We start from the raw sequence: 11,106 nt of genomic DNA on the forward strand, positions 1-11,106 counted from the left end.
TCTAAAGCGATCATTGACTTTAAATAGACTACAAGATCAGCCTAAACGTTCACTATTGAGAGTAAACTCACTCAGATCTAGTTAAATGTTTTCTAGAGAGTTCTCCTTTATCAGCAATAATTTACTAGTGAAAAGTCACATTCTAGTTTTTCCAGATCTGTTTGTACAATTGTAACACAGCAGTAAACACACATCTATACCATTCCATATCCAACGTATGCAACAAGCTAGCATAGCAACTCTACCCTATAAAACTCATTGGATCTATTTGTCTACAAATTGATACATCACAATGGAGCGCAGCAGAGAACGTGTTGCATGATAATTGTAGATTTTACGTAACACCTACAAGCTTTTTTGAGAGACATTTTTTTTGTCTGCAAAGAAATACTCAGAAGTTTAGTTTTAATATTATGTTTCTTTACACATGTTTTATGATTAGAAATACAACACGCTAAAAACAGTAAAAATGGGTCTTTAAAATCAATGAATATGTTGGAGTCACATTTGCCGGATGTAGGCGGAGCGTCACATTTTTCCATGGGGACTAAAGAAGTACACAGGATAATTGAGAGGTAAAAGATATATACGGTGTTGAAGAGAGTTCTGGTTAGAAAGCTACTGCAGCTGAGCGATGATGATGATGATGATGGAGGTCCAAGACCTGGCTGAACTCTGCTTCCCACAGCTGCTCAACGGGTCCTGCAGGAAACCGGCTCTTCCCTGGACCAAAGCTGTGCTCCTCAACATCCTCCTGTCCTTCATCTCTGTGATGACTGTGTCTCTAAACCTGCTCGTCATCATCTCAGTCTCCCACTTCAGGCAGAGATTTCCCTCTCAACATTACCAATTTCTTTTTTTTTAGAAACACATATTGAAATGATGAGTAACACTGTTTCAACTAGTTATTCTCTCAAATGTCAGAAGTAACTGATTTGTTTCTCCTCCTTCCAGGCAGCTCCACACTCCCACCAACATCCTCCTCCTCTCTCTGGCAGTGTCAGACTTTCTGGTGGGTCTCTTGTTGATGCCTGGAGAAATCCTTAGAAACACAGCGTGCTGGTTTCTTGGAGATGCCATTTGTGCTCTGTATAGTTACCTGGTCTGCCAAATTGTCTCTGCCTCAATTGGAAACATAATTCTCATTTCAGCCGATCGTTATGAAGCCATTTGTCACCCTCTGCATTACTCCACCAGAATCACTGTAGGGAGAATCAAGTTCTCTGCTTGTCTGTGTTGGCTCGGTGCTGCTCTCTACAGCATAATCTATGTCAAGGACGAGCTGATTGAACCAGGCAGGACTAATTCCTGCACAGGAGAGTGCACGTTTGCCATTAGTTACATTACAGGAATTGTTGATTTGGTTTTGAATTTTGTTTTTACTGTAACAGTCATTGTGGTTCTGTACATGCGAGTGTTTGTGGTGGCAGTGTCTCAGGCTCGAGCCATGCACTTTCATGTCACAGCAGCTTCAATGCAGCATTCAGCAAACTCTAAAGCAAAGAGATCTGAGCTGAAAGCTGCCAAGACTCTTGGCGTTCTTGTCTTTGTTTACCTCCTGTGCTTCTGCCCCTATTACGGTTACTCGCTTGTGGAAGTGAACGTGACCAGTACCACATATGCATCTTTTTTAATTTTTATTTTTTATCTCAACTCCTGTCTAAACCCTATCATCTATGCCTTATTTTACCCCTGGTTCAGAAAGGCAATTAAACTCATCGTCACTCTGCGGATTCTGCAGCCGAGCTCCTGTGACGCAAACATGCTGTAGAGGGACTCGGCAAATCCCTCACGGACAAGAAAAAGACAATGGTGAAAAGGTTAAGCTATTCAATTCTATATCAAATATTTGAGAAAATAATTACATTAAAAAGATAAATCTTCCTGGTCTTCTTGCAACACATTTGTCTTTAAAAAAATAATAGGTCACTTAGTTGTAGAAGTTTAAGAAGTTTAAACCTTGAATATGTGTTTTATGTTGTGTTTTGTTTACTGGGTACAATCATCTTTTATCCAAAAAACAACATAATTTAAGTCTGTAATATACAGAACTTGTCAAAATCTTGACTAAACAAGTTACACTGTAACGCTGTACTGTGAACTCCAGTAAAATCTCACTGATGGAGAGTGTGGTGCTGTGATTCCTCTATTTAAAGGTGGTCCAGATTTGCCTTTCCCGCTTCCTTCCAAATAGACGCCTTTGGGTACATTTATTTATGACCTCTCATGTGGACCTCATAAGTGACTGGTTGCTAAATCAAGTTAACTGTTAGGGTTTATGGTGTAAAAGAGTGTGGTTCATGCTGTTATGTTAATAGATCTTTTTGTGCATATGAAAATGCTAAAGTTTCAGTCAGTTTGAATATATGAATATTACTGGTTCATGGATGAATAAATAAAATGAACAAAGGAACGTCAAAAGTATGTTATAAATACATATAGTAAATACATACATATAAATACATTATAATACACCCTGGTAGTAGGGTTGGGCACCGGCTCGGTTTTGTTCTGTTCCAGTGTCAAAGCAGTTCTTTTGTTTCGGTTCCTATTTGGTGCCGATTTCGGTACTTCAGTTATAAAAATAATGTCTACCTCTTCCCAAACCAGAACTGAACAGCGACAAATGGGCACAGACGCAGTGGAGTTGGGCTGGGTTGATAAAATCAATTTAAGTTTAATAAACCAATAATCAATGTATAAAAATATAGATCGATCTAGCACATTAGGCTAAAGTCCACTAGCTTGACGGTAACATTTAAGGAAATTTCCCATAGGACGGCTAATGCTAACGCTCAGTTGACCTAAACATACATTGCTGAATAAATGAACATCTTTATAAACTCACAAGTATGAATTTTCCAAACTCTTTTAAGGAAATATTTTTTAAAGTAACTATTTGTGGTCTAAAGCACATGCTTTTTGCTCATACTGTCTTCTTCTGGAATAAGGTGTAATGCTTTAGCGTGATCGCCACCTAGTGTCCAAACAAAAACGTCCTCCAGGAGAAACAGAACAATGTTTCCAATGTTAATGATCTAAACATTTTAGTTAGAACTTCTCCTTTAGAGAATCCATGTAACACTGGATGATATTAACAATCTCATTATTTCACTGATACATTTACAATATGTGAACTGGATCAGATTAATATAAACATATTCAAAACATATAGTAGATTATTAATGTATTTATAAACAAATGTGTATAAATGTGTAAACTCAAAATTGAATTTTATTTCAAAAGACTTGAAAAAAAATCAGAATCAAATCGATCTAGGCTTTTGTGAATCAAATTGAATAATTTCTGGAAATTCAAATCGATACCCAACCCTACAGCAGAGTGTCTAAAGCTTTTTTTCCCCCTTTTTTTTCAGATTCTTTAAGTTGGCACACCATCCCCGTTTAAAAGCACATAAAAGTAAAAATGTTCTGTATAGTAATCCCCATTTTAGGGATTAGGTTAGAGATCAGTGACATCCGCGAATACTGACGACCCCCCACCCCCAACTGAAGAATGTCTATTACCCACCCATACTCATCCAAAACACTTTTGATCATGCCTTGTAAACATTTATTAGAACATTGGAGTATTATTTAAGATAAATAGTTTGTTTTGTATCCAGAACAATTGGCTGTACCGCAGTGACAGTATACTTTGAGTCAGCTGATGCCATTTCTCCATGCAGGGGCATGGAGAGAAGAGAGGGGTAGCTGAAAGGCTCTCCCCCTTAGCCCACAAACTGGAAGACTTGCATGACTGAAAAAAATGTTTGCAAATATGTGAAATGAAAATACATGGGGGAACAGTGTATATACTCATTTCACGTAGGCAAGATTTGTTTATGTTGGAGCATGGAGCATTCTATGTCATTTTTTCTAATCAGGAGGAAACAGGAAGTGCTTCAACTTTGGCATTTTGGAAGTTGGTGTTCGCCCCGTCGGTCTCGGGGTCTTATATAAGCCCAACCACTATCACAGGAAAGGCGGAAGGATTGTCTAGAACTTCAACGTACTGGACCGAGTAGAAGTGATTGACATGTCCTAAGACAAGCAGACCTTCGAGGAAACTTAGCACCAAAATGAGGATCCGAATGCTGCAACTTGTTTCAGTCCCGGAAGAACAGCATAAGTCTTAACGGTTCCTAATTGGAACCCAATTTTGGTGCCCAACCATACCTGGTGACCCTCAAAAACTATAAAAAAGCTGCAGTTATAGTTTGCATGTAATAAGACTACATGAAACTATTAGCATTTGGATAGCTAATTGTAAAAATTACTAATTGCAAATATTTTAATCGTCAAAGCAGCAATTCCAAGTTTACAAGATTAACCTTTACAATAATTACAATGTAATTATAATAAGGCACTGCCGGCTCTCAGCTGGAGTGTGAATTTTCTTTCAGCGACTTCAGTCATGTGTTATGCAGGGAAAACAGGCTGCACAGCTGAACTCTCCTGTCGGAGAAGCGTTCTGCCTCAAATTCTTTTATCGGAACGCCCCTCCGGCTTACTTTCACCCTGGTTACGACCTTGTTTTTGTTTTCTTAGTGTGTATCTGTGCATTTGTTTTGTGTGTGTGTGTATTTGTGGTGTATGAGTTTCAGCTCCTGCATAAGTCCAGCCCCTTCACTGCTACTGACCCTGCCTTCTGCAGAGCTGATTGAGGTCGACAATCTCCTCCAGTCCCCAGGCTGGGAGGGAAGCTTAAAAGCTCCCAGAATCCTCTGCCCCAGTGGAAGCTGAATGTATAAGAGGAATTGGTGTTTCAGCTTTTGCCCCCACTGTCTGCCTGTGAAAGCCTGTGATTTCCCTCAGAGTACATTTTTCTTGGTTTTAGGATCGCTGTATATAATATTGTGATCTTTAGCCACATTTTTGAGTAGTTGTTGTATTTGAGGCAATTTTCCCTCTCATTTTTTGTGTATTAGTGCAAAGAGAAACTCCCTGGGTGCTCTTACAACCAGGGCAGCAACACTGGAGGCTCATTCTGTAGTCACGTCTATATTTCAACTACATGTTGCTTAATAAAAGAATCAAACTACATCACTATCCATCCATCCATCCATTTTCTTGACCGCTTCTTCCCTTTCGGGGTCGCGGGGGTGCCGGAGCCTATCCCGGCTACTGAAGGGCGAAGGCGGGGTTCACCCTGGACAGGTCGCCAGACTGTCGCAGGGCACTACATCACTAATTGTCATTAAATTATGTTTAATATAAGTGATTTATAATAACAGTAATGAAAATTAAAATGTAATTTTCACTTCTCCAGTGACTGTAGACCTTTTGCAGGTTGATGGACTCATTTGGGTCTTGCTTGTGCCGCAATTGCCACTATCGTCTTGATGTGCATCAAGACGATTTCAGGACGCTGTTTTGATCTGATTCATTAAACTAAGGCCTCTTTTACAATCTGCACTGAATGCTTGAAATGTAGCACAAATATCAACAGGCTGTGAGATTTCCTTGAGTTCTTCACATCTAAGAGATGCAGGCAGGAATCCTCTCACTCCACTGAACATCCTTCCCTCACATTCAGGTCTTTAAAAAGAAAGGCAGAGCTGTGCCAGTTCACCTAGACGTCTCCCAGAGTTGTTAAAGTGGGCTTGAACTTTGAATCATTTAGCTTTATGTAGCTGTATTTTGCCTTCATTGTCATTAGGTTCTCTCTTGGATTATTCTTCAAGCACAGTGTACTTTCTCAGAACTGTGTTCACAGACATCACACTTCACTCAGAGGTCTGAATGATAGTATCCTCATCTAAAACCTTTGCTAGATCCTCCGGTTTGCTCTTCTTGACAGTGGACCATGAGAAAGTAGAATACACACTTATAAGAGAAGTTTCTATGTCTCGCAACAACGATACATTTTTCCATGCATCATTAATGCCAAAGTCTTCTCTGTGGGCCACACATTGTTGTTCCGTTAGCTGGGGTATCTGCCTGTTTATTATTGAAGGAACTCCATTATGCTTTCCTAGCATTACAGAGGCACCATCAGAGGTCAACATCACAATTTGCTGCAAGTGAGGTACATGCTTGGAGTAAAACTGAGTGATTGCCTGCACAATATTATTAGCAGTGCATGTCAAGATGCATTTTTAACTTTGCACATTGTCTCATTCTACACTATATCATTGACTGTGTTCACAAATTCAAAGGAATAACTTTTAGTCTGCCAACTTTCTGGAATATCTACACATTTTTTTCCCATGTGGTCATGAATGTGTTGAACCAGCACTGATGCAACTTGTTTGGGGTCTGATTTTGTTTTGTGCACTAGTTCATTCCTCTCCTCACGATCCTTTGCTCTCTCTTGCAGTAGCTTTCCAATCCCAATTCTCATCTTCAAGTGACTTTTGTGTTGAATGTGACATTTTAAGTGACCTAACTTCCAATCAGTTCACACTTTTCCCTCCAAAAACTCACTTGCTACTTTGGCTTCATGGCATATTTTACTTTATCGCTAGAAGAAAAGAAAATCTCTCCAAGTTGTACCTCTTGGACCTCTGTTTTCACATAATTCGACAGCCATTCCATCTTAAGAGAAGTACATATGTTTTTTGTTTTGAATGGGTGTGTGGCCATGGCACTGCCCGTTCATTTCACCATAGCAAACAGCGTTCACTTGATCTGCAGACTGCAATCTGTGGATCTGCTGTTATTATAATACAGAGGAAGACTGTTCTGTTTGGGTGGATCTGCAGCTATTCTGTGTAGTCATACGGCATGTCTGCACGCAATGCATTCAACCGATCGGGAGCTCTAGTTTGATAGCAACATATTATTTGAATTTAGCACAACCGCAAAAGAAACTGAAAGTTTCAAAAACATCGAAGCATTATGGCTCTAACTCCCACCCACCCCCACACAGACACATTCAAAACAGGAAATGACATGTAATTGTTGCTGTGTCTGCCTGGCACAAATTCTGATAATACTACGTTGCCGAGGTCCTTGTTGTGGAGGAAAAACTACTACTACCTGATCAGAGACGCAAAAGCCGGCTATGCCATGTTAATATGCTGAAGTCTTTTTTTCACTGCCAGACTACCTTACGATGATCATATTGGTGTTTGACAGGTTTCATGCTGCTGGTTTGAGTCTTAATCTTGCCAAGTGTGAGTTTGGCTGGGCGACCATAACGTACACGTTAAAGATTGTAAGGTGGGACCAGATCCGAACAGTTAACACAAAGGTTGAGGCTACTATGCCTTTCCTGCCTCCAACGACACGACAGGATAGAGTTGCTGTCAACAAGCTTTTGACTCTATCAAAGCGTCGCTGGTGAGAGCTCCTGTTTTGGCAGCACTGGTGTTCATTCAACTTTTTACACTCGCTGTGTGTGGATGCCTGTGAAACTTGGAGTGGGGCTGTCCTTCGACAGCAGGAGTGTCAAACTCAATCACACAACGAGCCAAAATCCAAAAAACAACTTAGGTTGCGGGCCAAACAAATAGACATTCATTGAACACTCTAAACATAACTTTTTAACATAATTATGAACTAGATATATAGTATTATCTGTGATAATGCTAGTGTGTATGCTGTAAGCTGAATTTGGCTGCTAAAGATGCTACTGCTTATAGATGGAGATGCTGAAGTTGATAGTTAAAAACTGCTGAAAACACTGAAGCTAATAGCTGAAAACCCTGATGCTCATAGCCACCTAAAATATTAGCTAAATGCCAAAATAGCCTAAAAAACATAAAATAAATAAATAAATAAACTTAGGTTAGCAAAAAGAGCTAGCATGTAGCTGAAAAAATAGCTAAACTTCACCCTAAAAAAAGCCTAAACAACTAGCGTGTAAATATCAGCCTAACTCCAAAACACCCAAAAAATCTTTTTCTAAAAAAGTCTAAATTAGCCAAAACAGCTAGCATGTAGCCTAAATATTAGCGACTCTCCAAAACATCCTAAAAAAAGATTATATCCTAAAATTTAGAGTATAACTAATATTTTAGGAACATGCTAACGTTTTTGGCTAATTTATCATCTACTGAGGTTTTTACAGGCTAATTTAGAGTTTAGCTTCTATTTTAGCAAAAGGCTAACATTTTCGGCTACTTTACTGAGGAATTTAGGTTATTTTGGAATTTAGTTAGTATTTAGGCAATGTGCAAGATTTTTTTTTTCCTTTGGTCAATTTGACTTCTACTGAGCCTTTTATGGCAATTTGCAGGTTAGGTAATATTTTAGCAACATTCTAACAATTTTGGCTAATTTATCTTCAAGGTTTTTATAGGCTAGTTTAGAGTTCAACTTTTATTTTAGTAATTTACTAATTTATACTGTAGTATTTTACTAATTAACTTTACTGAGGAGTTTTAGGCTATTGTGGAGTTTAGCTAGTATTTAAGTAACAAGCTCACTTTTTTGGATAATTTGGCATCTACTTCTGCTTTTGGGCTAATTTGGAGTTTAGCTCATATTTAAGCAACACACTAAATATTTTTGGAAAATTAGCATGTATTAGAGATTTTAAGCAATTTTACTACATTTTCTTTAAATTTAGGTCAACTTCAGCGCTTTCATAGTTCTTTAACAAAATTTCCAGTCTTTTGCAAATTTAACATTCAGCAAACCCCTTCAGCAATTAAAGTATTTTGCTTCACCATTTTCAGCAAAAATCTTCAGCATCTTCTGCGGGTAATGCAACTTTTCTAGTTATTATTATTATTATCTTTAAGTGACTGTTCAATAATAATCTTAAATCCGTGTAGCCAGTGTTCTATTCTTGGCTGCAAGGCCCTGGAGGAAGGGTTACAGTTAGTCATTTAGCCTTGGATCCACTTAAAATGTCTGCTGGCAATGCAGCAATGCGCATCTTGGTCGCATGTAAATACGTGGGAATAACAAATTAATGCACATAACTGTTTGCATGGATTCAAAGGACTGCTCCATGCGCGGAACAGCATTTCAACATTTGAAAGCCGCCTTGGCCAGCTCAGAAGTGGATCTTTCTACTTTTGACTTTCATTTCCAATGTGCTTTTCTGTTTTATTTTTCTTGCTTACAGTTAAATCTGCTCTATTTTGCCCTCATTCTGCAGAGAACCACTGGAGTGTTCCAGATCTGTTATTTGCCTCTGAATACAGCTGAATAGGAATCCTCCTGGTCTTTTTTCCCCTGCCTTTTGTTAGCCTCTGGAATATCACCTTGTCGAGGAATGGACATTTTTAAAATGCATTGAGGGCATAAAAAACACATCAGAAGAGGAAAAGAATGATACTACAAAAGAGGTCATAGGATAACATTGATGTCACCGGTATAATGAAAAAACTAAATGTAATTGGAAGATTATGTCCAGGGTGTTCTAAAGAGTAAGAGAGGGAGGGGCGTGATTACATTAATCCTAAATAAGTAATACAGAAAGACATTTACATCAGAGAGCTGCTGCAGCAGCATCTCATTGATCATGGAGGTCAGAGATGGAGCTGAGTTCTGCTTTCCACAGATGCCTAATATTTCCTGCAGGAAGCCAACACTTCACTGGACCAAAGCCATGTTTCTTAACATTTTGCTCTCCATCATCTCCATTATCACTGTTGTTCTCAATCTGCTTGTTATCATCTCAATCTCCCACTTTAGGTATATTTATTACTGAATATAGAGTTTTATGATTGCCAACTGTTGCTTTTTCTCTGCTTAAATTACTATATGTTGTGAATCTGTCTCCTTCCAGGCAGCTGCACTCTCCCACTAACCTCATCCTCCTCTCTCTGGCTGTCTCAGATTTTCTCGTGGGGCTTTTGTTGTTGCCGTTAGAAATTTACAGAAACACATCTTGCTGGTTTCTTGGGGAAATCATGTGTGCTGTTTATTGTTATCTTGCCTGTTATATTCCACTTGTTTCAATTGGTAACATTGTTTTCATTTCGATTGACCGTTTTGTGGCAATTTGTTACCCTCTGCATTACCCCAACAGGATCACTGCAGTGAGGGTCAAACTGTGTGTTTGTCTGTGCTGGCTCTGGTATGGTCTGTACAGCATGTTTTATATCAAGGATCAGATCATTCACCTCATTGCCAGGAATGATTCCTGTCTTGGACAATGCTCTGTAGCCATTGACTATGCCACAGGAGTAATTGATCTCATTTTGTCCTTTATTTTTCCAGTAACAGTGATTGTATTCCTCTATGTGAGAGTGTTTGTGGTGGCTGTGTATCAGGCTCGTTCTATGCGTTCTCATGTTACATTTGTCTCTGTTCAACATCCAGTTAAAGTAAAAGCAAAGAAATCAGAGCTGAAAGCAGCCAGAACTCTTGGTGTTCTTGTTTTGACATACTTGTTATGTTTCTGCCCATTTTATATTTACTCTCTAATTGAGGTTAAATTGACCAGTACCTCATATGCATACCTTTTGTTTCTTGTGTTTTATTTTAATTCTTGTATAAATCCTGTAATTTATACGTTTTCCTCCTTGTGGTTCAGAAAAGCTGTTAAAGCCATCATTACTCTGCAGATACTGAAGCCGGGTTCTTGTGAGACAAACATACTTCTGTAGAGAGACTGACAATCAATCTTTGTAGAGTCGTTTGTCTAAATTGTGTCTGCCTAAACGTTTGTGGTAATTATAGATAACAACTTTAGACCAATTCAACCCTTGTACTATCTTAAGTAAGTAGATGTTGGAAAAGGGGTCATTTGGACCCCACAAGACAGCGTGTGGGAGTTTTTTTTTTCTTTTTTTTTCCAATGATTTTCATATTTTCACTGGTGTCAGTGGCAGACATGAAATTCATTTCACCTTTGTCCACATTTGTCATGGGTTGGATAACATGTTAATGTAAGGCTTGGGTGATCTGGACGCCATGATTTAGCACAAGGATTAAACACATAAATTCACCAGGTGACATGCTTTTTCCTGTTTTAGGTTAAATACTACCTTTATAAAATGTATTTTTTATCCTGTCAATGTCATATTTTGATAGTATAGAAATACATTCCTTATTTTTTTTTTTTAACTTGTCCTGTCCAACAGCTGAGCCAACAGATGTGGGCTGAGAGCTTCTTGTGTTGGGCATATTTTATCATCACAACAGGGATTTATTGAGTATAAACCCCTGTTGTATTTAATGCTAAACTTTATTTATATTGATT

At 38.6% G+C, this 11,106-nt stretch overlaps 1 protein-coding gene across 1 annotated transcript; it reads left to right on the forward strand.

The window, feature by feature from the left end:
* Nucleotides 1–637: 637 nt before the first annotated feature.
* Nucleotides 638–1,957, forward strand: LOC112155236 (trace amine-associated receptor 13c-like). Its single transcript, XM_024286752.2, has 2 exons — nucleotides 638–822; nucleotides 955–1,957. Exons 1-2 carry the CDS (start codon nucleotides 638–640, stop codon nucleotides 1,769–1,771), a joined length of 1,002 nt encoding a protein of 333 aa, XP_024142520.1. The 3' UTR covers nucleotides 1,772–1,957.
* The last annotated feature ends 9,149 nt before the right edge of the window (nucleotides 1,958–11,106 follow it).

This window comes from Oryzias melastigma, linkage group LG21 (assembly GCF_002922805.2).
Source record: "Oryzias melastigma strain HK-1 linkage group LG21, ASM292280v2, whole genome shotgun sequence".
Lineage (NCBI taxonomy): Eukaryota > Metazoa > Chordata > Actinopteri > Beloniformes > Adrianichthyidae > Oryzias > Oryzias melastigma.

What these genes read in the sequence shown, in the direction of transcription:
- LOC112155236 (XM_024286752.2), top strand. Translation starts at nt 638, where the DNA reads ATGATGATGATGATGGAGGTCCAAGACCTGGCTGAACTCTGCTTCCCA. An exon ending in ATCTCAGTCTCCCACTTCAG is followed by an intron (nt 823 to 954) that starts GCAGAGATTTCC and finishes TCCTCCTTCCAG; the next exon opens with GCAGCTCCACACTCCCACCA.